At 42.6% G+C, this 26,372-nt stretch overlaps 2 protein-coding genes across 4 annotated transcripts; one reads left to right on the top strand and one right to left on the bottom strand.

Annotated features, from left to right (window-relative positions):
• Positions 1–249: 249 nt before the first annotated feature.
• On the top strand, positions 250–19,196 carry LOC148353934 (beta-1,4-galactosyltransferase 3-like). Of its 3 annotated transcripts, XM_088351205.1 has the most exons (7): positions 3,331–3,477; positions 14,084–14,285; positions 14,367–14,605; positions 16,197–16,387; positions 17,371–17,493; positions 17,648–17,752; positions 17,835–19,196. In XM_088351205.1, the coding sequence occupies exons 2-7, from the start codon at positions 14,138–14,140 to the stop codon at positions 17,986–17,988; spliced, it is 960 nt and encodes a 319-aa protein (XP_088207331.1). In that variant the 5' UTR covers positions 3,331–3,477; positions 14,084–14,137; the 3' UTR covers positions 17,989–19,196. The 3 variants fall into 3 exon arrangements, with proteins under 3 accessions (XP_088207329.1, XP_088207330.1, XP_088207331.1); XM_088351203.1 differs by lacking the exons at positions 14,084–14,285; positions 14,367–14,605; positions 16,197–16,387 and adding exons at positions 250–302; positions 2,157–2,574 and having other exon boundaries at positions 3,228–3,477; XM_088351204.1 differs by lacking the exons at positions 14,084–14,285; positions 14,367–14,605; positions 16,197–16,387 and adding exons at positions 271–302; positions 2,160–2,574 and having other exon boundaries at positions 3,228–3,477.
• Positions 18,198–25,698, bottom strand: LOC148353933 (sulfotransferase 6B1-like). Its single transcript, XM_088351206.1, has 7 exons — positions 25,428–25,698; positions 23,150–23,262; positions 20,813–20,902; positions 20,613–20,739; positions 20,439–20,533; positions 20,082–20,238; positions 18,198–18,597 (listed from the first exon to the last, which is right to left on the bottom strand). Exons 1-7 carry the CDS (start codon positions 25,645–25,647, stop codon positions 18,470–18,472), a joined length of 930 nt encoding a protein of 309 aa, XP_088207332.1. The 5' UTR covers positions 25,648–25,698; the 3' UTR covers positions 18,198–18,469.
• Between the last annotated feature and the right edge of the window lie 674 nt (positions 25,699–26,372).

The following is a 26,372-nucleotide window of genomic DNA, read 5'->3' as shown; positions in this document are numbered from 1 at the left end:
CGAGTGGGTCTAAGAAATGTAATGTACATGTACAGTACTTGCACGCAAATCATGTGTTACTCTGCCGCCATCGCCTGGCTTAAAGTCACGATTGCAGCCTTAAGTTTTCAAACGCCTCCGCCCCCCTTTAAATAGCTACAGTTGTTGAGTCCCACCGGAAGTCTTGTACTTTGAAAGCCGGAAGCATCGCGCCACACCGTTTGTCCGTCGCCTTGACGGACATCACGTGGACTCAAGCGCGTTCATACCACCGCCGGCACGCGCCGAGTCGTGACACTTGAGCGAGCGCGCGTGCGCGGCAGGTAAGGGCAAGCACGACTCAGTTTTTCCCTGTTATAAGCGATTAACTGATCGGAGTTAGTGAACCAGTTAGTAATAGCTGTTACGAGAATAATCGGTTACGCACGGTTTTCTGGAATGTCGTTTAAACCCTTTTTTGATTCATTTATCTATTTTATGACGTCACGCATACGCGAAGCTGTTGCTGTATTGTTAACTGACATTTAGGATGCATGCCTTTTTCCCTTGCATGTATCATTTGAATATTTGTGATACTAATTCAAATAAAAATGTTTGTGGATGCATAAATCAAATCTCCTATTCAGCCAAAAAAAGGACATGATTGCCATCTGTTTGATGACATTGTAGCATTCTACGATTGGGTCTAATCCTTTTGTAACTGGGTTATAGGGGACCAATTAAATGAAATAAAATTACCTGAACTATATCAATCACGTGATAAAAAATCTATGGTGAGATTCCATTTTCCAAAAACTGGGCACTGCACAGATTCGTGTTCCTCGATAATTCGTTTCCTTTATAAGAAAAGGTCTGATTAAAATTGCCCGTACAAAGGAACACATTATTGTGTATATAGAACACAGAGTTAGTAGTCGATCACTGACCATGCAGCCTCAGTGTTCCACAGCCCGGGTATATGTTGGAATAAGAGGGAATTCTTTGTGTCTTGCAATAACCTTAGCAGGACCTTGAATTTAAAGGGACAGTGTGTAATATTTAGAGCCTCCCAGTGGCACAAAAAAATGTTTTCACTAAAAAAACAACATTGATTTGAATACCAAGAAAAAATACCTGAGCTATCATCCATCCAGCCATTATCTGCACCGCTTATCCTCAGTAGGGTCGCGGGGGTACTGGAGCCCATTACAGCTATCTTCGGGCAGTGGGCAGGCGACACCCCGAATCGGTTGCCAGACAGTCGAAGGGCACACAGAGACGGACAATTCACTCGCTCATTCCCACCTAGGGACAATTTGGTCCGGCCAATTAACCTGACGTGCATGTTTTTGGGAATGTGGGAGAAAACAAGGAAGCAAGGTTTTGGGTGCTCTGAGGAGAGTGAGAGCAACAAGAGTATGAGTATAAATGTTAAGAGGGGACTGTATGAGAGTGTGATTGTGCCGACTGTGTTGTATGGTGCAGAGACATGAGGGATATGACCAAGGTAGATAGCTAGCTAGCTAGCTAGCTAGCTAGCTAGATAGATAGATAGATAGATAGATAGATAGATAGATAGATAGATAGATAGATAGATAGATAGATAGATAGATAGATAGATGGATGGATGGATGGATGGATGGATGGATGGATGGATGGATGGATGGATGGATGGATGGATAGATAGATAGATAGATAGATAGATAGATAGATAGATAGATAGATAGATAGATAGATAGATAGATGGATGGATGGATGGATGGATGGATGGATGGATGGATGGATGGATGGATGGATGGATGGATGGATGGATGGATGGATGGATGGATGGATAGATAGATAGATAGATAGATAGATAGATAGATAGATAGATAGATAGATAGATAGATAGATAGATAGATAGATAGATAGATAGATAGATAGATAGATAGATAGATAGATAGATAGATAGATTTGCATGTTATGCTGTATGTATTGTAGTTAAAACGGGAAGACAGTGTGAATCCCAGTACAATAGTATCGATCCAATCCAAATACTTGCTCAGTTATGAAATTTTAGATCGACGACCCACTGTTACAGAGTCAGGCTGGACAAGCGAACGTCCATAAGGACCGTGTGTTATAGTAGCATGACAAACTGCGTTGTATTTGCTGAGTTGCCCAAAAGCAGGCTCTAATCTCACTTCTCAATCTTCCAGCAGCCGCCAGTCATGCAGCAAAAGTTTTGTTCCGGAGACTCCAGTTCCTTCCATGACGGTAGCCGACAGCTGAACTATTGCAGCCCAGATGTCCGCGGAGGGTATCCTCGAGAGTACGCTGGCTTCAGCATCACAGGCAAGCTCCCGGCAGGCTCGCCCCAGGACGCCGCCCTGCTGGTCACTCGTGGCATGCGGCGCTCGCTAAGCGATGGCAGGGACCCCGCGCACTTCCTGATCTCCAGGAGGAGGACGCGCAGTGTGGGAACGCGAATGCATGATGACGAGACCGAGGAGGAGGACGTCAAAGACGGTGAGACGGACGAGGAACTGACTTCGGACAGGCCACTAGGTCATCACGGAGGTTTACAACTGGGCCAGGATCTCCACATGGACCCCGACTGGAACACAGATCTGCTTGGTGAGGACTTTTCTGCTTTTTGCACTGCACTTAAGACCGCAACAAAGCCACCTTGCTTCCCATGCCGAGCCTGCGAGGTTGCTGGTTCGAGCCTCGGCCAGGTTATACCTAACACTTACAACATTGGTATCCATTGCCTCCCTGCTTGGTGCTCTGCATTAGGGGGTTTTGGCCACCTACTGACTCCCAACTAGATGTTGCAACACATCATTTGGGTTGAGCAAGGGGGCTGGGAATCCTCTCCTCAATATCAATCTCCTAGAAAGAATCAAAATCGTGAATTTGTTCTTGACCATCCACCTCCCACTAGGGGGATATGGCTCCAGTGTATGTATATATATATATTTTTTTTTCTTATTGCTTCCAAGTTCCTTCCTTTTGGTGAGACACAGGCTCTGACATGATTATAGTTTCATATATTGTACAAAATCATTAAACGCCACACAGAGAAATAAATGGCTTGTGTCTAGAGATGAGGTTTAGCAGATTTCTTGAAATTTGTCTTAAAATGTACAGTATGTTGTGGCTCCCTCTATAGAAAAAAGTCTAAATATTTGGCAACAAGGTTTCTGACCCCTGCCAAAGACGCTCCTTCAAAAATTTTCACACCATCAGTGAGCCCCCACAATTTCACGCTCATCCCTTGGCTGCAGGACGCGGCGTTTTGTGGGGCACGGCCGACGTCCTGCAACACAGGCTGTCACGGGTGAGGACGGAACTGGCGCAGGCCGACACGCGGCTACTGTGCGAGCGAGCCCACTCGCAGCATTTGTCACGAGAGAGGCGGGAAGTGGCGGAGAAAGAGCGCTCGCTCAGCCGGCAGGTGGATGCCGCCGTTGTGGTCATCGCTGCACTCAAGGAGCAGATCAACGCCTCTGAAAATGAGCTGGAGCGACGTGAAAGGTAATCAAGAAATGCTTATACATACAGTCAGGGCCAGAATGGGCCCTTTTTACAGCCCGGGAGTTTTCTACACAAAGCCGGCCCACTTAGCTATAGTGGAGGAATATGAATCGAGTTAGATCTGCTTTATAGCTGTTTAGAATCAACTTGGATGCTGTTGGCAGCCCAGGAATAAATACGTTTTCAATGATTTCATACGAGGAAAATTCAGTTGTTACGCGAGCAATTTAAAATACTGACACAATCCTGGAACAAATTAATTTCGTATGAAGTGGTATCACTGGGTATCTCATCTCATCTCATTAGCTGCACCGCTTATCCTCAGTAGGGTCGCGGGGGTGCTGGAGCCCATCCCAGCAATCATCGGGCAGTGAGCAGGGGACACCCTGAACTGGTTGCCAGCCAATCGCAGGGCACACAGGGACAGACAACTCACTCGCTCATTCACACCTAGGGACAATTTGGACCGGCTAATTCACCTGAAATGCATGTTTTTGGAATGTGGGAGGAAACCGGGGTGCCCAGAGGAAACCCACGCAAGCCCGGGGAGAACATACAAACTCCGCACAGGAAGTCTGGAGCTGGATTTGCACCCACGCAGGAGGTTCCCAAGACATGAACTGTGCCGCACACGCGCTAACCACTGCGCCGCCGTGCTGCCCCTATGCCAACTTTGTCTACAGAAATATTACAAAAGCACTACAAAACTAAATATCAAATATAGTGCTTAGAACCGGGACCCCATATAGGAAGTCTGGAGCTGGATTTGAACCTACGCAGGAATCACTGGGTATCATATTTTATATATATATAAGAATATATATATATATATATATATATATATATATATATATATATATATATATATATATATATATTCTTACAACTTTTAGTCTAAGAAATCTGACGTGCAGTTCGGGGAGGCTGGCTAGGCTGTGCTGTGCCTCGCCTGTTTTCATGGACTTAGAAAATTAAAAATATATGAAATGGTCATATATATTCAGTCTCAAAGTTCTTTCTCTATTAGGTTCACAAAATCTGAATTTTCTCTTTCAAAATCGCTGAATTTTTAAAAATTTATATTCTGAATATTATTAATACAATTAGTATTACTGTATGTATTACTGTGCTGGGCTTCTGTTGAAGCAGAGTGAGGCACATAATTATATTGCCTCTTGGTGTCACGGTCGCCTTGGTGACCAGTCTGCCCCGCCCTCTGGGCAACAGCTGAAAGCAGTTCCACTAATTGTGGATCTGCTATTTAAGGCTGCATTGTGGGTTCTGCGGTTGCTGGTTCATTACTCTTATACACAATCCCGGTCTGTTATGCTTGTCCTCTTTTAGTCTGTTATGCCTTGTCCTGTTTTAGTCTGTTATGCCTTGTCCTGTTGAGTTCGTGCCGGAGGAACTCTGTATTGTTCTGTTTTGCCCCGGAGTATTGGGCGACTTTTATTTTATTAAATAAAACTTATGGATCGTCAACGCATTTGAGTTCTCCCTTCATGCCTCCTGCTTCCGTTCTGGTCCGGTCACCTTCCACGCCACCACGACTCGTGACAGAATGAACCAGCCAACAAATAGAACTCAGCGAACGATCCCAGCGCGACTTGGGGAGAGCTGGAGAGCGCAGTTCGGCAGGCGCCTACTGAGTTGGCCTTCCCTGCCCGTTCGAACCACGGCCCCGCCCGTCGTGGCCCTTGCTGTGCCTCGAATGGGGTCCCAGGAAGAATTGACGCCTGCCTGCCCGACTCCCGTGCCGATTGCCTGCTATTCCCTCTTCCCTGCGTGCAAGTCCGACTCCGACTCCGCTGCCCGTCAGGCCGACTCCGACTCCGCTGCCGGTCGGGCCGACTCCGACTCCGCTGCCCGTCGGGCCGACTCTGATGCCTGCCTGCCCGACTCCCGTGCCGACTGCCTGCTATTCAGTCTCCCCTGCGTGCCAGTCCGACTCCGCTGCCTGCCAGTCCGACTCCGCTGCCTGCCAGTCCGACTCCGCTGCCTGCCAGTCCGACTCCGCTGCCCGCCGGGCCGACTCCGACTCCGCTGCCTGCCAGTCCGACTCCGCTGCCTGCCAGTCCGACTCCGCTGCCTGCCTGCCAGTCCGACTCCGCTGCCTGCGTGCCAGTCCGACTCCGCTGCCTGCCTGCCAGTCCGACTCCGCTGCCTGCGTGCCAGTTCGACTCCGCTGCCTGCGTGCCAGTCCGACTCCGCTGCCTGCCAGTCCGACTCCGCTGCTTGCGTGCCAGTCCGACTCCGCTGCCTGCGTGCCAGTCCGACTCCGCTGCCTGCGTGCCAGTCCGACTCCGCTGCCTGCGTGCCAGTCCGACTCCGCTGCCTGCCAGTCCGACTCCGCTGCCTGCGACTCCGACTCCGCTGCTCCTGTTTTGCCGGTTCTGATTTTGACTCTCTCATGCCTGGTCTGTTTTGATTTTGACCCTCTCATGTTTTACCTGTTCTGATTTTGCCTGTCCTGTTCTCGTCGGTTCTGCCGGTCTGTTATCCCCTGTCCAGTTTGCCCACCAGACCCCCTCCCTGCCGAGCGCCGATTCCGATCCGCCCGACGCAGATGGCGCCTGCCTCTCCCCGTTCCTGCGTGTTCGGAGGAGGGAGCGGGTTTGCCCCAATCGCGAGCGTCAACATTCCGGGGCGTGAGGTTGTAATTTTTTCTTTTTGGGACCTCGGGAGCTGTCCCTTAAGAGGGGGGCTCTGTCACGGTCGCCTTGGTGACCAGTCTGCCCCGCCCTCTGGGCAACAGCTGAAAGCAGTTCCACTAATAGTGGATCAGCTATTTAAGGCTGCATTGTGGGTTCTGCGGTTGCTGGTTCATTACTCTTATACACAATCCCGGTCTGTTATGCTTGTCCTGTTTTAGTCTGTTATGCCTTGTCCTGTTTTAGTCTGTTATGCCTTGTCCTGTTGAGTTCGTGCCGGAGGAACTCTGTATTGTTCTGTTTTGCCCCGGAGTATTGGGCGACTTTTATTTTATTAAATAAAACTTATGGATCGTCAACGCATTTGAGTTCTCCCTTCATGCCTCCTGCTTCCGTTCTCGTCCGGTCACCTTCCACGCCACCACGACTCGTGACACTTGGCAGTGGGTAATAATGAGAACAAGGATTCCTGTTTGGCGCACACCATAACCCCGAATAATTAAATTAGTGATCGTATTATTAAGGAAACAGAAAATCCATTATTTCTTTTTTAATCACGGGATTTATCTTTATTTTTATGCTGTAAATCAAAAGGAGTAGTGTCTAATGTATTACTGTGCTAAGCATCTGGGGATACAGAGTGAGGCACACAATTATCTTGCCTCATGGCAAAGGGTGATAGTAATACCATAGGTTCTGATTTGGTGCACACCTCAGCTACAAACAATTAAATTAGTGATGGTATTAGGAAGCTAACAGCAAATTAAGTTGTCCAGTATATATTTTTTTATAGTATGGACCCTTTTCCCATGATTAGTTATCTATTATTGCTAATGCTACTCAAAAGGAGCAGCACATATACTTCATTTTGTCAAGACCAGAACAGAGACAGGACCCATTTGCGTTCGTTCTTTCAGTTTTATTGGGAAGAAGGGAAAGGATTGCACACACGATCCGGTGATCGCTGTTCGCGGGGAGCAGGTTGCTCTGAACGCAGAAGTGGTACATCTGTGGCGAGCGGTGTCGGGAGCGGAAAAAAAAGGCCAGTAGCCGGGACAGGAGAGCAAAAAACGTGGTGGACATCAGAAAATGAGTTGGAGCCGGGAAACAGACGGGAGCCAAAACAGGAACATTAGAACATTGTACAACATGGCACTATGAGTAAAAATATTCTGATGATGATATCAAATCTAATGCCATTTCTTATGTTATTTACATCCTCAGTGGTTTGGTATTCAGGGATCAGCACTTTCTCCTCCACGATCCGGGCTCAATTCCCGTTGCATCCAATGCTGAGCAAATTCATTCGTCGGTGTTATGTTGACTGATCAATCATCATTGCTAAAATCCCTTTATCGTAACCTTGAGTTGTTTTGAAGGGGGGAATAATGTGTGTATAACGGATAAATACAATTAATAAATCATGATTTCAGCCAGAAAATGACATCAGCAAGTAAAATAAATTTTAATGGTTGCTCTACTGCTTAATCCTGTTTTTTGTTCTATTTTTTTCATTTATTTGAATCTACAGAGCACCGCGTAGCAGATAGTTGCCAGACGAACATGGCTGCAACCTTAGGTTGGGATTCCACTGTGTAAAATAAATAAATTCTCGACATATGTTTTTTTTCTTTACATAAAAAAATAACATTGGTATGATAGCTCAGGGCAGCACAGCAGCGCAGTGGTTAGCGTGTGTGGGGCACAGTTCTGAAGTCATGAGATCGAACCTCCTGTGTGGAGTTTGCATGTTCTCCCTGTGCTTGTGTGGGTTTCCTCCGGGCACTCCGTTTTCCTCCCACATTCCAAAAACATGCATGTAAGGTGAATTGGCCAGTTCAAATTTTCCCTAGGTGTGAATGAGCGAGCGAATTGTCTGTCCCTGTGTGCCCTGCGACTGGCTGGCAACCAGTTCAGGGTGTCCCCTGCCCACTGCCCGAAGATAGCTGGGATGGGCTCCAGCACCCCCGCGACCCTACTGAGTTTAAGTGGTGCAGATATTGGATGGATGGATGATCAGGTATTTTTTCTTAGTATTCAAATCAATGTTTTTTTTACAGTTTTTTGTACCATTGTGAGGCTCTATATATTACACACAGTCCCTTCAAATTCAACGTCCTGCTGTCCTCATTGAACACACCGCAAGAAATGCAACATTTGAAGGTTATTATTGCAGACCAGGGTTCAAATGAGGTCGGACCTAACAGCTTGAGTGCCTCGCCCATCTTATTTACTTACAAACACTCCCATCAACATTAGTCAGGACTCTTCTCACCCCGGCACCACCTCGTAGACTGGCTGATGCTACAGGTCCCTTAAAGTAAGGACAAACGGGCTCAAAGAAAGTTTCTTCCCCGAGGCGATCACCACCTTCAACAAACACTCAAGACTGTGAAAAAATATCTTGCCCATGTATAGTAAAACGTATATTTGTATGTTATTTCTTTAGTTTTATTTTTGCAAAAGTTGTTGCCAAGTCATTGGACTTTTTTCGTAATGCACTTACAACTAAAGTGCAAACAAACTAAGCGCCTACTTAGCGCTTAGGGCCCAACGACCACTAGGGGGCCCTAAAGAGCAGTTAACATTTATGATGCCAACTTTTTTTTTCATTTCATTAGCTACACCGCCTGTCCTCAGTAGGGTCGTGGGGGTGCTGAAGCCCATCCCAGCAAACATCGGGCAGCGGGCAGGGGACATCCTGAACTGGTTGCCAGCCAATCGCAGGGCACACGGGGACAGACAACTCGCTCGCTCATTCACACCTAGGGACAATTTGGACTGGCCAATTCACCTGAAATGCATGTCTTTGGAATGTGGGAGGAAACCGGAGTGCCCGGAGGAAACCCACGCAAGCACAGGGAGAACATACAAACTCCGCACAGGAAGTCTGGAGCTGGATTTGAACCCACGCAGGAGGTTCCCAAGACATGAACTGTGCCGCACATGTGCTAACCACTGCGCCGCCGTGCTGCCCCTATGCCAACTTTGTCTACAGAAATATTACAAAAGCACTACAAAACTAAATATCAAATATAGTGCTTAGAACCGGGACCCCATACAATTTTTTTTTTTGCTTTAAATCGGTAAAAATAGTATAAAAATACGACAAAAATACCATGATGCAAAATTCTACAGAAATATTACCCCAGAATTACTACAAACTACAATTACTACAAAAACACAACTACAGTTCAGTAATATCATAGAAATTCTAAAGAAATATGAAAAAAATATAATATGGGAATACTACAAAAACATTACTAAAATACTGCTTCGGAAATACATGAAAAATACGTCTACAGAAATACTACAAAAATACAATTTAATAATACTATAATACAAATTACTACCAGAAAAATATTACTACAGAAATACTACTACAGAAGTATTACAACAGAAATACTGCAAAAATAGAACTAGAGTGATAGTACAAAAATTCTGCTATGGAAATACAACAAAAACACTACAAAAACAAAACCACAGTAATACTTTACTACAGAAATATTATAGATGTACATCAACAATTCTACTATGGAAATGCTACATAATATAACAGAAATAGTACAAATATACAAAAAAATAACAATAGAGGATTTCTACAAAAACACCCAAATCATTAAAGTACTGTAATGCTACAAAAATACAGTACTACAGACAACAACAAAATCTACTATCGTAATACAACAAAAATACTACAGAAATACTAAGAATTTACTACTGTGGAAAAACTACCCAAAATAACAGTTGCAGAAATAGTAGAAAAAATAAAACTACATTAATACTACAAGAAAATACTGAACTTAAATCCGACTACAGAAATACTCAAAAATACTTTTTAAAAAGTACTACTGTAACGCTTGAAAACTAAATATCAAATGAATCAATGAACCAATATGATGAAACTAATCTAGTTCAAAAGAACTATACCATGTAAATGTCTGCAAGTATGTTTATTCCCAGATGAAAAAAAATGGATCTATTTCAAGATCTGCCCCTTGGCCAAAACCTTTGTACCCGATGCGGCCCCCGACTCCAACTAGTTGCCAACCCCTGGATTAGAACATGGAATGACTTCTAGTAGGAATGCAAATGATCAAGTCATAGCGGGCCCCAAATTGAATTTTGCTTAGAACCCCATGAAGGCTCGACTGCTTAACAGTCTTCAAGCAATTCATTTATTTTGCCTATCGATCCTAACGGTACTATTTCTTTATCTTGTTATTCCCCCGTTTGTCTTTTACTGTTCATCCAGGAGTATCACGGCTAATGTCCTAAACATTTTACACTACGTTGTTATCAATGACGATAACGACGATTCTATTCTATTTGATCACTTATTAAACCGTCATATTCAAAGCCACTTCAAAGGCTCCTGTTGGAAAACCCAGACAAATAGAACTTTATATCTGCCCTGAAGAAAAATCAACTCAGAGGGGAAAGGCTGACCCATTGTAAATATTGAAAAAAATAAGCAAGCAACTTGGTCAAATGGTTACATGCAAATGAAGGGCGACAATAGTGAAAAGGGGAGAGTTAAGCTCAGAGAACAGCATGCATCGGCACAAATGTGTCCCTCACGCATTTAGAGGTAGTGACCTTTAGAGGAGAGTCCAGCGTAAAGGCTGTGTCTTGGATTCAGGAGTTTGACAAGAAGTTTCCTCCTGGATAGCTCGGTCTACTCCGACGCTTGACGCAGGTCGTTATCGGCATTATTAATCAGACCGACAGTTCGCTTGAGAACTTCACCCAACTGGCATTAGGTGAGTTCCATTTTTTTGTATTTGCTTTTTTCAAAGTGCTCTGTAAAACCCAAGTTTCTTAGCGTATCTCAAGTCTTGTTTCTTTGTATAGCCCTTTATCAGAAGGCGTCTCAAAGGGTTGTGCAGACCACAGACCATTGCAAACTATAGAGTATTATTACACCATCCCCTGAACTAAAACCTACATTAGGGCAAGGAAAATCCAATAGGATTAGGTAATCTGTTACATCATGTTATTTGTTGTGTCTGCAATTAAAATTCTGGTCAACCATTTAAAGTTGTACAAATTGAATATTATTTCCTTATTTTTTTAAAAAGTAGACTCAGATATTTTTGTTTTCCTAAAAACCTGTCTAATTATATTTCTATCTATTATGGCTTTGTCGTCTAGCTAATCGCTGGGCACACCCTGACAGGACCATTCAAAACCCTACCTATGGACTAGTATAGATATATGTTGGCCTGGAGAGGGGTGGGTGCCACAAGCGTGCACTTGCTTAAGACACAACACAGGAAATGGTGCCCCTACGACCCCAGTGGTTAAGGGATCCAACCAAACAATAAACCAAAAGCTACATGAAAAACACGTACACGCCATACAATAAAACGCTGGAATCGAAACATAATTGTGAGACGGACGCAATAAAGCATTCGTCTGTGTCTGTTGCAACATCCATTGGGGGATTACCCCATGTACTGTGTAGAGCAAATACAGTACAAAATTGACTTTCAAGTCACTCTTTGGAATGGAATGGATGGAACGACTGCGTCCCCATTTGGGCAGTTCCCGAACATACCAATTCACCATGTACCATAATGAAATCTGATAACATGAAGTTTTGAACGTACTGTGATTAAAATATCTAAGGCAATGTATCGATAAAACAATGTTCTCACCGAACATAAGTATGACGATTGGAGGGGCATTCTCAAGTAGAGAACATTATGCAAATTTCTCAATTCTTTGGCTTTCTATCAAGCTTAGCAACTTCAAGACTGTTACCTGATACTGGGAGGTTCAGATATCTTCGACCCCGCCCATAGAGGCATGGTCTGGTCAGGCGTACCTGGTCCCTATATCAAGAGAACTGATTGATAGTTCGTTCACTTCTTTTAAACTGACTCTTGTCTTCAGCCCCGCATGGCGGGTGCTTGATCGGGCCATGAAGGCCTGAAATGCGGCCCTGAGTCCAGCTCATGGGCCATACGATATGGCCAACGGGAGCACGAGACCAAATCTCTCCGCAACAACAAGTAGGAGGATGGTTTCAAATTTAACACCATGTTTGCTGGTTCTTGGGAATAAGCTTTTTTTTTGTACAAGGAAATCTAATCAAATCAACTAGTATTATAGCAGGAAACTTTCTTTTTGTGCTAGTAACTTTTCAGCGGTCAAAAAACTCTCATATCTTTAATTCTCTGTGTTCATAAATTGTGTGATTATTTCCATCAGCCTGGTTCATTTATGCAGTTTTCTTGGGTTTTGAATTCATATCAAAATTTAAAAGAACTCAAGTAATAACAATACAAATTTGATCAGTGTAGGAAATTCTAGCATCTTTCAGAGGGTAAAAACGATTTATGCTGGAGCACAAGTAACACCTAGAGGCAAATTCGTTTACTGATCGCAGTAAAGAATAATTTGTTTAAAAACCTAACAATTTTCAAAATTAAAGCTAAATTCAATTAAAGCTTAATCCCTACAACTGTCCCTTCTCAAGGTTTCTTATTTTCCCAATGCTAAGGTTTTGAGTTTGCCGTCATGCAAGTTTTATATCATAAAGTGTAATAATAGTCTGTAGTCTGGAACAGTCTGTGGTCTGCACAGCCCTTTTAAACTTCTTGTGATTGAATGTTATACAGATACAAATGACTTGACTCCCAAACAACAGTTCTATAAAATGAGTACAAGAAAACACCTGATCGTTTGAGATTTTATATGAAAGAATCAGACAGAATCAATAACTATTATGATGTATTCCTATTTATCTGTTCAATCAATGAATCACTCAATGTATTTGTATAGCACATTCAGGCAAGAAATTGCACCTTAATATGAAAATAATATTCCCTACATTTTTCCCGACCAAAAACCTAGGACACCAAATACACAGACACACGCAATGGCTAAAATAAAACAAAAGAGTAAATAACTAGCAGATAAATGAGATTATGGCAAGGCACAGACGGGAGGGGACTTAAGGAAGATTTTTAATGCTAAGCCATTACAAATTTTCCTCCAAAATTAACCGTTTGATTTAGGTAAATTAACTAAAAACAGGAAAATCTTTCAATTAAACAATCGTTTTTTATATGATTTAGGTGATTTTTTTTAATTTTATCCTGTAAATAGCCTCAACCTTACAAAGTAAATGAAAAAGATAGAGTTCACATAGGTTTTGCACTGTCACTCTCACATATTTGTATTATGGTTAATGCAACAACTCTAGAAGTAATTGATGTTCTATGCAGCTCTTTGAGTAAGGGCTTTACAAATAAATATGATTTGACTTTCCTGTATAGAAAATTCTCTTTTTAACTCATCTTTCTTTGGGGGTTTGGTTTGGCGTTTGGATTGTTCTCTTTTTACCTTCATCATTTTCATGCTACATTATTAAATATAAACAAAAAAACCTGCAGGGACAAGCATGACGTCAATCTCTAGCACTCCCCCCACCCTCATTCCTCCAACCTAACATATTCTGCCCCGAACAGCTTTGATAAGAGTGAGTTAAAAGCAGATAGAGGCAGCGGAAGATAAAGCATAAAGGATCCTTGAACGCAGTTGGTCATGTTGGTTAAGTCAGCACATACTTAGTAGATAAAATATTTTACCCTTTTTAGACACCCCATACAATGGATCCCACCTTTAAGTGTCGAGTCGGCTATCGGGGATCCCCTTTTGACGAGTGTCGTCTTGCTGTCCGACCCCAAGCAGGAGGTTCCTCTGAAATTTGAAAATATTTTAGTGGAAGACCCACAGAAGGGGCTGGTGTTACACTATGTATTCCCAGAGAGGCTTTGGACCAGGGCCCGTCCATCGGCTCTGGCATCATTTCGACCCTTTTCTCAGTTTGTGCACAATTGTTATGATAATAGCTTATTAGTTCCACTACTGGTACAAATCAAAATAAATTAATAATGTCAAAACATTTGAATATTAGCCTAAGTGAATCTGCTTTTTCCACACAGCCCAGCGCCCGCGCCACGTGCAGAACTGCATCAGTTCTGGCGTCAATTGTTCCGATGGAACGCTGGGGGCGTCTTGTGAAGTCCCAGCGCCCTCTCATCTTGTCGATAGTCTCGGTGACCATTGTGTTCTACTTCTTCCGTTGGGTGCCATTGTACGCTCCGCAATCGCTTGTTCACTGCCACATTGTCTCCCCACTGCTGGGTGAGGAAACTCAACCGCCTTGGCGCAGAGGGCGCACGGTGTCCAGCGTGCGCTCAATAACCTTTCCCGTCCTTTTGTCAGTCGGACTGCAACCTGTCAATCTTTCCTTGCCGACTCCCACTTCGGAGGAGAGTCGCATAAGGTGGGCAAGGTTGTCGGTGGGCGGACTCTACCGGCCTCTGGACTGCAAAGCTCGGCAGCGCACGGCCGTGGTGGTGCCGTACCGCGCGCGGCACACGCACCTGCTTGCTCTCATCTACCACCTGCATCCTTTCCTACAGAGACAGCAGCTTGACTATGGGATTTTTGTGGTGGAACAGGTGAGCGGGATGGAGTTCACCAACTTCCTCTTTCTTGGGCTTGTTTTACACAAGTGTTTCTCAACTGGTCTGACGAGGAGCCACCATCTCAGCCTCCATAAAAGCCAAGATTCAAATCAAGGAAAACATTCTCAGATGTATTGAAGATTTTATGCAACTCAAATAGAGAGAGGCAAAACGGGGTCGATAGAAGATTGGATTCGGCTGCTTGGAGTGGTCGGTATTTGGGAGCTACAGTATTCGATTTGGCCGTCACAGGGTGCTATAAATCCCACAAAAGCAGACCGCACCTAGGCAGATTTTTATCGAATTTGTCAGTATTTATTGCGGGTTCCTTGACACAAAACCTAGCTAAAGACACTTGCGGAAGCCTAAAGTACAACCATGTGAATTTTTACAAAACCGATTCAGCCATTTCGAAGCCTATAAGTCACATACAAACACACAACAACATGAACAAGTTAGGGTTTATAAAGCAGTTTTAGATTAGTTAAGATTTACGTTTATTCGAAAAATAATGGCCAGTAAAACAAAAACAATTTCAAATAATAAAATTCTCTTTAAGGAGATAGTGTGCATTATTGAGCATCTTCTAGTGGGAAAAGATGTATTTAAATAATAAACAAAAATGCATGTCATACATATGAACATGCTTTTTTTTACATACTCATAGCTTGAGAAATTTGCATTTATTTGACACGAGGCTCACTTAAAGGGAGCTGATATCTCTAAAAGCTGCTATGGGTAACCCCAAAAACTAACCCCCTTGTGAAAGGCAAATAAATAAGAAAAATGTTCCGTTTCAATATCAGTAGTTTTTATTCTTTCTTCTGCTTTTTAGCACTCGTTTTTGTTTGCACAAAAATACACACATTTGTTTTTAATGGAATAAAATACACTTCACTTTAGTAACTTTTGTCTTCAGTATAATAAAAGTCATACATCATATGTTCTTTTGCTGCAGGGTTGGGTTAACTTGATTACTTTCAATTACTTTTGGATTACTCCAAAGCCAAATATGCTAATAAAAGACAAAATAAACTAAATATGAATAAAATTATGACTCACAACACGTGGTAAGCTTTCTCTCCTGGCTTTGATCTCTTTGATCTCCAGCAAAACTAACATGAAATGCGACAGAAAAAAAAAGAAAATAAATCCAAACAGCTTGCCAACATCATTTTTGCCGTTCTATGCATTCCGTTACTCCCCAAGCCTGCACAAAATTTAGTAATTTTATTCATATTTAGTTTCTTTTGTCTTTTATTAGCATATTTGGTATTTCAGTAAACCAAAAGTAATTGAAAGTAATCAAGTTAAAGTAACCCTACCCAACCCAGCTTTGCTGTATTTGCATTTGGCCATGCTCAACATTTGTTAACACACGGTCTTTTTCTGTTGTGTGAAATGACGGATGTCAACTCACATTTGCAGGGCATCATCCCCATCTACTGTTTAGGAGTTTAAATGACCCTCATTTTTTTCCAGGCATTATTTTGCAAAGACCCACTGAAAATGGGTCAGTGACCCACCAGTTGAGAAACACTGTTTCAAACCGGCCGCTCACGTGCTTGCATTTTTCATGTATCAGTGGGGGCAGGGCACCTTCAACAAGGGAAAACTGCTGAACGCCGGCCTCCGCGAGGTTCTCCGAGATGATGATTGGAACTGCGTCATCATCCATGACGTGGACCTGCTGGCCGAGGACGATCGGAATACGTACGCCTGCGACACCTGCAACCCTACTCACCTGGCTGTATCCATCAACAAGTTTGGTTACATGTGAGCACACACCCCGTGGCGTTGCTTTGTTTACAAGGCACTGTCTGGTCCCGCCACCTATTTAAATAATGCAATGTGTCTCTATTTATAGTCATGATAGTATGAGTTATTTGTTTATAAAAGGAATCTCAGACTCAATTTACTTGGGGACCACAGAAACTAGGGTCTTTGTGAAGTTGGGCGACATCTGGTTTTCAAGAGACAGAGACTCACGGTCAAAAGTTACATATAAAATAAATCCAATGTCCTTTTAGATTCAGATCAACAGCAGTGACTATCTCTTTGAACCACCCAAGCGGCCCCTCATTCCGGATTTCAATTTAAATAAAATATTTTTCAATTAGTTTGCAAAACATGATTAATTGAATCAGTTAATTTGTTGAAAAGTATAGTCTGTAATGTGTACGCACTGTCATGGGTCAAACCGGAAGGTAAGTCCATCGATCTCAAACATTAAGGTGTGAATTTTGAGCCCTGCCCAGGTTTGAGACCCCAGGTGACTTACTGTACCTCTGCTACAATTTATTTGATTTATAACTCCTTTACTTATTAGGCATAATTCTTGATACATCCATTCGTCCAGTTGTTAATCAGTCCCTACATTGTTTCAAGTGGGGTTTTTAGTTTTCAGTTAGGATAAGTCCTTGAGTTTTATCAGAACTTGCCAAACCCAGTCTAGACAAAGAGCTGGTGCAAAGTATGGATTTTTAAACTACCTCTAAAGTTTCACTTTGTCATAACCCGCCCTCTAAGTATAAAGCTTGGCCAATTGTAAATCAAACAGCTGTGTCCTGCGCCCAGAATGTTTTGTAATACAAACCTCAAGGGAACTGCCCACATGGAGGAAGAAAAGTCAATCATCTTCACATCCCATGTTTTTACAGAAACACTTTGTTGCGCTTTTCATTCCTGAAATATATGCGCAGAAACAGGCGATAATTAAAAAGTATGTGTGCGTTTGTGTGTGGTCTGTCCTCGACTAGGCTGCCGTATCCGCGCTATTTTGGCGGGGTGGTTGCAATGACTCCGGATCAGTTCCGAAAGTTGAACGGCTTCTCCAACCAGTACTGGGGCTGGGGAGGAGAGGACGATGATTTGAGGAAAAGGTAAAAAGTGTCACCCTTTTTCTTTGAACATTCTTCCACTTTTTTCCCTTACTCAAAATATTTTTGGTGCATGTCTATAGTGGGTCTGTTTTACTGACAGTTTGTTTTTTGAAAGCTTAACTGTTGAGTGAATCTTTATTCACAATTTCTCCAGAGTGTACTTGTCGGGCATGAAAGTTATGCGCCCTCCTCTGGCTATTGCCCGTTACAAGATGATCAAACACCCGCGAGATCGAGGGAATGAGGAAAATCCACACAAGTAAACAAGCAATCTCTTTGCAATGATGTGTCAACTTTGGGTATTTCAGCCAATTTAAATGTATTTTTGTTTTATTTTTTAGTTCCGATCTCCTGTACACAACAAAGGTGGTCTGGCACTCGGACGGCCTCAACTCGCTCACCTACAAACTTCTCTCCAAAGAGCAAGAACCTCTCTACACTCACCTACTGATTGATGTTGGAGAAAAGCCAGAGCTATCCGATGGTTCACACTAAACCAACAATCAAACTTGAGTGATTGAAAAGAATTACAAAAGGTAACGCACATTGACGAGATCACGTTTTGAAAGCGGTCTTGTCTACAAGTTCCCCTGAGCAAGTCCTTTTATCGAAATACGGCTGTTGGCCGTTATCCTTAAGTAACACAGATTCAAACATCCAAAAATTGCAATTGACTCCAATAATTATTCATGAGACAGAGCACATAACAAAATCAAACACTGTTATTTATTCAGTAAATTCATTAAATCTGCAAAAGCAAATGTCTTCTCATTTTGAGATAACAGATAAAGAAATAACAACAGAGACTGAAATGAATCAGTGCTAAATTGAAAATTCCTCATTTGGATTCAAACAAAAACGATTTCGTTTTGTGATATCTTTCTGACTTACATTATCCATTGCCCCCCACACCTGTGTTGTAAACAGTAGTAGGCCCACCAACCACGACCGCCGTAAAGATCAGTCCCAGAATTTGCTATTGGCAGTGGAGTTGATAGTGCAGGAGGCGACCCAGAGCGGTTCCGGCTAGATGTTTGCTGAACATCTGGTCCATGTGGCGACTCTGCTCCTCAGTGAAATGGTTCCTCCAGTCGCCAACCTCTCCTGCAATGATCAGGTGTAAGACATGAATTTAGTGCATGCTAATGCTAAACTAGGGCGGGAACACAACAAGGACACGTTTACGCGTAAGGGACTTGACAAGACGCAACTTTACAGGTTCTTTTATGTGAACAGTGAAGGAAAAGGAATTCTTAGGACAATAAGGTTCATTTCAATTACTCCCACTTGCTCTCAATATTTCTTCATACAATAGGAAATAACGTTCATCATGAGGGACGGAAAGTCATATTCATTCATAAAGCATAGAATATGGTCGAAGAGTGTGGGACACAAGCTCCGTTTCAGAGTCAGGTCTGTAGCATCCAAGTGTCTCCTAAGTCACACCCCCTAAGCATTACTATCCAGCTGTAAGCAATTTTTGGAGGGAATGATCTCACTTTATGTGTTTATGTTGTTATTTACCGTATATTCTAACAAAGGGTTCTGCGAAAAAGAAAAGCACAGACGCAGGAGAAATAGTTGTGGGGAAGACGAGAAAGAGAAAACAAAAGTGAAGCACAATAATTGTTGGGCGGCATACTTATTTCTTTTGCAAGTGAAACAACACAGTTTATTGTTGTAAGTGTTTCCTATGTTACAGTTTTGAGATGAGTTAAATAAAGAAAGAAAAAATAAGTTGTCATGTGTTACATCAAAACAAACACAGCTCGTATTGAGTGGTAAGCAAGAAGTATTCTACTATTCCGCAAAGGGAACCTTCCCTTGCCTGCTTCAAACAAGTGGAGGAGAAAGACAAACAGGATGTAATGGGTAAGTGAAAGAGGAAGTAATGGGAATGGACCTACACCTCGACTTCAAAAATCATGAAACAAGTTTACATCAATCAAGTACAAAAAGTGCCACATCCTTGAAATCATAAAACCCTATGTGGCTTTGCAGTGTTTTCTCAAGGCTCTCTCCAGTGGCTCTCAATGGAAGGACAGCTTGAGTGACAAAGGAGAACAGTTAAAAAAATGAACTCGGGGAAAAAGAAAATGATTTAGGATTGCTATGCAACATTTCTTCATAGAACCCATATCGTTTTTCACTTACATTAACAAGATTGCTAATCATTTTGAAAAATGGACTTTTAGACTTACAGAAAAAAATTTGAAATGTTAAAAAAATCAAATATTGCCTGTTCTAGATCTGAAAGCGTAGAAAGCAAAAAGGATCACTTAGCAAGCAACGTGGCAGCCTCGCGGACTAAGTTAGGTGTTCAAGGAAGGGAACAAATCAGACTCATTCCACTTAGTTGGTTCCATTCAAACCTCAAAGCCTTGGAGGTAAATGTAAATAAAAACGGTAATATTTTTGTCCGTTGTTTGGGTAATGCGATCTTTCCAAAACACCTTGTGTCACAGGAATCCAGGCACAACATTGAATCACAACAACACATGGAAAAAATTGTGTTTACCCAGAATGAGATCAGAAAAGTCGTACTTCGCGCCCCTCTACACCGGTGCGTGAGATAAGCAGGTAGGCACCTTTCCTGAAGAAGATGTTTCCCATGTTCCCGTGTGATGCACCGGCGCTCTCCTTCATGGCGGCAAAGGTGCTCCCATTCGACACCAACTGCACCTGGGCCTCGCTCAGCTTCACGCCCAGAAAGGCCGAAATGTGACGGACACCCTCCGCAAGGTCCTGCGACACAACATGGTCAGACTACTCACATTCAAGCTCGGCGTCGAGGCACACTTCTTTAAGATTGACAGTTTTGGGGAACCAAGTTGCGAAATGCCACCGCTTCTGTCCGTCTCCCTGGGCTACCATTTTGCCACCGGCGGCATTTTGCTGCTCGGCTCCCATACCATGAACGCAAAGCTTATTTTGTTTGCAGTTACTTGCTTGAGTTGCTCATAGGTAACAATCAGCACGTTGGGAAGCACCATCTTTTGCTCCCAAGCCGACGCATGCTCAAAATACGACCCCCACGGAACTGTTTCAAGAAGTATCAAAAAGGCCACCTCAGTGAGTGGATACTTTTAAAAATATAGGAGTGCGTGTCAGGGGCTGACCTTCTCCGGACAAGAAGTTATCATAAAAGGTGTCCCACGAGCTTTGTGAGGGCAGCAAGGGGTTGCTGTTGCAGAAGTGGTAGAAAGACACCAGCGTGTCTTTGGGGTTTCTGAAGATGACCAGCATCTAAAACAAAGGACGGCAAACACTTTGAGGCAACATGCATGGTGGCCTTCTTTCTAATCTGGCAAACTCCCACTTTGGTGTTCTTGGTGTAGAAGGAGGTAGGGATGTTGTCGGGGTGCATGTGGGTCCCTAGCAGTCTGGGGGACGGCATTTCTTCCAGCACCTAAAGGGAGCACAAAGTCAGGTCGGGGGTGCCCTGGCTTCCCCCTTGTTCTACCTCCTCTGCATTGCTAACTAGTTGAAAGCAATTATGGGAAGGAATGAACCAGTTCACAATATGTTTTATCCTGTGTTGTGTTAAGGATTTTGATTTTTTACACAGGCCACTGGGAGACAAGAAAAGTTCAGAGGCAGGAGAAGATGAGAACGAATAAACAAAAAAGTAGAGCAGTCGGGCAACATATTTTTTTTTCAGCACAAAACACTCTGATATATAGTTGTAACCAGTTCCGATGCTATGGTTTTGAGGTACGTGAAATTTAATGAAAGAAGCAACACAAAAAAGGACTGAAAAATGGTCGCTTATTTTACGTGACAAGTTATGGTATGCTAAGTACAAAGTACGTTTTCTTGCTCTTACCACAGGAGTGGAAGGGGAGGACAAAGATAAACAAGACACAGTGAATGAGTGAAAAAGTAGGTCATAAGATTAGGGTTAGGTCTGCTTAGCTCAATGCTAACATGTATTTTGGTTGTGTTAATCAAAACATTTTTTGCTGGTCTTCAACTCAGACAAACAAGAAACTGTCGAAGGCATTCTTAGGACAGAGTATTCTTTATCCTCGGCAAAAATTAGGTAACATTAGACCAGATGTGAATTCCCAGTTAGATTTTTGTTGAAAAGACAGGTATCTTTAATCCCTTTCAAATTAAATCATAGGGATTAATTCTAATTTATCTTACATTTAACGCAATCGTGATCAATTTGAAATATTTTTGGTGGAGACATTTCCCTCCAAAATTAAAACACCTTGTTCTTAAAAACCACAGCAAAACCTACTGGGAAAAACTAACAAATCAAATTCTGCCCTGAACTTTCAGTGCATTCAAAAAATTAAAAATTAAAAAAATATACAGACTACCCCAGTCGAGACTTTCATATATCTATTTTGGTTGTATTTCAGATGTTTGACGTCTTATTCATAAATTTTTAAATAAGTTTCAATTCATTAACGCTAAATGAATCACGATCACTAGCTTGGCTGATAAAACAGATTTACAGTCCCAACGGCTGAACATGGTTTTAAAAGTTTTCAGGAGATTGTAGAGGGAACTGGATGGAGCGCACACAATATGCTGGTACAAACACTCATACACCACATAACAAATTATCATATGTGACACTCTGCCGAAATGAGTCGCAAGTCTCAACGTTTTAGTTTTAGTTACAGCCCTAGCCCGATAACTGAGAAAAAAAACGAGGAAAATCATAACAAAAAAACATTTTTTACATTTTCGATGTTTTGAAAATATATGACTTTCCCCAAATTTCATAATACACATAAATGGGGTAAGTAACAAACTCAAAAAACTAATTAAATGTATGTTAACATATATCAGTATGGTCTAATTCTTTTTATATGTGTATAAATGCCTTTACAAAAGTTAAACTAGACTATCCCTTAACTGTAAAAAAAATTTGAATGACATCACAGCAAACAAGGAAAAGAAAACTTAAAATGTGATTTTCTCAGGTTTTGGATCAGCTGGAAGGTCATAATTTACATGGCCATATAATCAAAACATCCACCCATACATCATTATCTGCACCGGTTATCCTCAGTAGGGTCGCTGGTGTGCTGGAGCCCATCCCCAGCCATCTTCGGGAAGTTGGCAGAGGACATCCTGAACTGGTTGCCAGCCAGTCTCAGGGCACATAGAGCCTGACAAATCACTCGCTTATTCACACCTCGGGACAATTTGGACCGGCCACTTATCCAGACATGCATGTTTTTGGAATGTGGGAGGAAACCGGAGTGCCCATACGTAACCCACGCAAGCATGGGGAGAACATGCAAACTCCACACAGGTGGTTTGATCTCATGACCTCAGAACTGTGCCGCATACTCGCTAACCACCTTACATGCATTTTTTGGGGAAGGTGGGAAGAAACCGGAGTGCCCGGAGGAAATCCACACAGGCACAGGGAGAACATGCAAACTCCACACGGGGAGGCTGCGGTAGCTGGACTTGAACCCTCAACCTCCACACCGTGGGGCTGTGCTCTAACCACCCGCTTATCTTCAAAAATGTTTATCATAAAGCTTTGACTATGGTATCATTTTAAAGCTCTTTTCATATACTCTCCAATGATACCAAAACTCCAAATGTGATATCTGCCTCACTGTGACTCATTTCAATAGACCAGGTCATTATTTCAGTGTCGCGCCAATAACCGCGCATTGAAAACCTCAGCGACGTCCGGTCCGAAGAACTCCATGAGCGGAGGCATGATCGTGTCGACGGTCCTTCCCGCCGCCTGCGTCAGGATCTTCTTCAGCAAACCCACCATCCAGTTGAAACCTGCACCCATCGATGTGTTGCATTCACTGTCAGTTACCGTGACGGCAAGTACACGTCAAGCTGGTTGGTTCGGTGGCAGCTTGTCTCGCAGGCGCTTTGAATTACGGGCAGGGTTGGGTAGGGTTACTTTAACTTGATTACTTTCCATTACTTTTGGATTACTCCAATACCAAATATGCTAATAAAAGACAAAAGAAACTAAATATGAATAAAATTACTAAATTTTGTGCAGGCTTGGGGAGTAACGGAATACATGGAACGGCAAAAATGATGTTGGCAAGCTGTTTGGATTTATTTTCATTTTGTTTTTGTCGCATATTATGTTAGTTTTGCCGGAGAGCAAAGGGATCAAAGCCAGGAGAGAAAGCTTACCACGTGTTGTGAGTCATTGTTTTATTCATATTTAGTTTCTTTTGTCTTTTATTAGCATATTTGGTATTGGAGTAATCCAAAAGTAATTGAAAGTAATCAAGTTAAAGTAACCCTACCCAACCCTGATTATGGGTGTAAGGAGTTGAACTCATGTTTTGAGGCCACACTGTTGATCCAAATCCAAATCTGAGGCGGGGGTCTTTCCTACGTCAAATAGAAAACGACCTGATATTTGGTAGGGGAGAATCTGATATGAACAAGGAAGATAACAACGTACTAAGACTCGAAGTCACCAAACCATTTTTCTTTTAACTTACTTGTACAGCGATTCACAAGGGTTTTGGTTTTTGAGGATACCCGTAGCAGCAAGATGGCAGACAATTATGTCAGGTCCCACTAACTGAGCCTCATATAATGGATAGTGAATACATTTCTTGACCTACAAGTTTTTTAAAAATGCATGTTTATATGATAGTTCATGTATTTTGCTTATTAATTATATCAATTTAGGTTTTTGTTAGTGAATGGAGGGGCTCTACTTCTTCTAATGTCTTGGGCAAGTACTGCCTGGCAGTGCCCATCCCTCTCCATGCCGATATTTTGTGTAGAGGTTTTTTCCCCTCGCATGAAATCGATAGTACGGAGAACACTAGCTACTTTGCTCTTTGGTTATCGCTGGTTCACTGCTTTGCGGATTTTGAATTAAAATTATTACTTATTGTCATTGATATCAACATATCCTGCATTGTATTCTGTGCAGACAACACACAAATGCTCTCACAGAGGCAGGTTAGAGGGCTTTGCTTGTTAGGTAGGCGTGACTGTCTGTGTGTGCGACTGTGATAGCCAGGTGTATGCTGCCATTCAAATAATGAGGCGGGCACACATGTCAATGTGTCTGCCACCCAAAACAAACTGCCAAGCATGGCGACATCTAGTTTTAGCGTCTCGTCACTTTGAAAATAAATTCATCGATTCAATCGGATTATGGAGGAGTCAGAAAAGTGCTAAACATTGCTGATCACCAACAAGTACTCTGTGGATCGTTAACGGGTTTGGGAGGCGACTGTGGCGACGTAGGGAGCGAAGGCGCTACTTAGGTTCCAGGTTTGGCCTACTGCTACTGCTAGGCTACAAGTCTCTTCAGCTACCCCTGCCAAACCTGTATATCACCAACGCTAGATCCATTACCCATGAAATGGATGACCTGGAGCTACAACTCATGGAAAACTATTAATTTTGAAACAGTTGTATTTTAATCATCACGAAGGCCTGGCTTCAAAAACCGATGCTGGAATGTAGCTAGTTAGCCAGCCACCCTTTAAATTGCTTTCTTGAACTGCAAGGAGAAGCCCTCAAATTTGGTTTTGCTTTTGTATAATGAGAATAAATATCATTAGTTCTCCTCAAGTCTGTGTTTTGTCTTTTTATCTGTAGACATATAGTTATTTTGTTAAAGTCGAATACTCTCAGTTGGTAAAGATGTTATTTTGGGGTATAAGTCTGACCCTTGGGGGACTTTATGAAGGTGCAAAGCTACTTTGTGAATTTTCCCTTTATGCGGGGAAGTTCTGGTCACCTTTAACCGCAATAACCGAGGGAGAAATGTACTGGTTACCAAGTTTGCCAGTAGCATCTAAAGAACATGTTGGCACTGATCTGACTCTGATACAGCACCTTCATCTGGTCACCGTTGTTTTTCAGTGTAAAGCGTCAACTCACTCTTCAGAATTGAGCTCCTCAGCATTTGTACAAGACAGGATATAATCAAGAGGCGTCCTCGGGCTCCTCACCGCATTTGGGATAGGCCACCAGCAGGACGTCGTCCTCCCTGGCTGTGACAGCCCCCAGGGCGCTCAGGTGCTCCGGCGGGCAGAGAAGGAGTGGGTAGAGGACGCCCTGGTGCCGATACAGCTTGTCTTCGTCCCTCACGTCCTGGGCCTGACGCAGCCTGGACGCCAGCCGAGCCGGCACCTCAGCCGGCTTCGGCTTTCCTGTAGGCCCTCTTGACATGCTCCGATGGGATATCAAGTGCCGAAAAAGTTACATTGAAGTGAAAAACGGTGGGGGGATAGCTGATATCCCGCTGATCTGGAAGAACAATCACAAAATTGAAGACATTTACCAACCAAATTTCAACATTTTGACCAGTTTGTGTCAGTGAGGCACAGTCAGATTTACAGATAAATGAACCTACAGCTTATTCATATTTTGATTGGCTGAGCAAAAGAGCAATATAAAAATTGTAGTATATAAAAAAAACCTTTGATTGTCTTAAGAAGTTTATTCTCTTTTTAATATTGGACACTGGTAAAACAGATTGCACAGGATCGATGATCCCTGTAATCCGCTATGGGTCTGAGCGTCCAGTTACACTTTGCTGAGTTTCTGGCATTTCTAAATTATTTTTCCCGTTTTAATGAATTGACTAATGTATCTTTGGATTGGTGTATTGCCTAAAAACGTCAGTTTACATAAGATTTCCATTTTTTAAAGTATTTTTTGTTCCATAATACTAACATGCTTGATGATTGATTTAGTCATTTGCATAATACAGAACTGTATTTAATCACACCTTTTAGTGGAAGTACAATGTTGACAACAAGATTGACTTGATATAGTCGCAAATTATTTCAATGTAACACAAGACCAAGCAAAGGAACCCCCAAAACCCCTTTTTTCTGGAATTGTTCTTCATTTTCCCAGTTTTTTTCTACCTTATTTAGATGCCATTTTTT

Source organism: Urocampus carinirostris, chromosome 13 (genome assembly GCF_059441175.1).
Source record: "Urocampus carinirostris isolate Australia breed hairy pipefish chromosome 13, RoL_Ucar_1.0, whole genome shotgun sequence".
In the NCBI taxonomy this organism is placed as follows: Eukaryota; Metazoa; Chordata; class Actinopteri; order Syngnathiformes; family Syngnathidae; genus Urocampus; species Urocampus carinirostris.
The sequence above is the reverse complement of the archived record's forward strand: the minus strand, read 5'-3'. Positions and strand labels throughout refer to the sequence as shown.

Bases quoted from the DNA above. Each gene is read 5' to 3' on its own strand.
- LOC148353934 (XM_088351203.1), top strand. From the start codon at position 2,169: ATGCAGCAAAAGTTTTGTTCCGGAGACTCCAGTTCCTTCCATGACGGT. The intron at 3,478-17,370 runs GTAATCAAGAAA...GTCCTCGACTAG, and splicing joins GAGCTGGAGCGACGTGAAAG to GCTGCCGTATCCGCGCTATT. The intron at 17,753-17,834 runs GTAAACAAGCAA...TTTATTTTTTAG, and splicing joins AATGAGGAAAATCCACACAA to TTCCGATCTCCTGTACACAA.
- LOC148353933 (XM_088351206.1), bottom strand. From the start codon at position 25,647: ATGTCAAGAGGGCCTACAGGAAAGCCGAAGCCGGCTGAGGTGCCGGCT. The intron at 20,239-20,438 runs GTAACTGCAAAC...GTTGTGTCGCAG, and splicing joins CCTATGAGCAACTCAAGCAA to GACCTTGCGGAGGGTGTCCG. The intron at 18,598-20,081 runs GTGCCTACCTGC...TGATCATTGCAG, and splicing joins AAACATCTTCTTCAGGAAAG to GAGAGGTTGGCGACTGGAGG.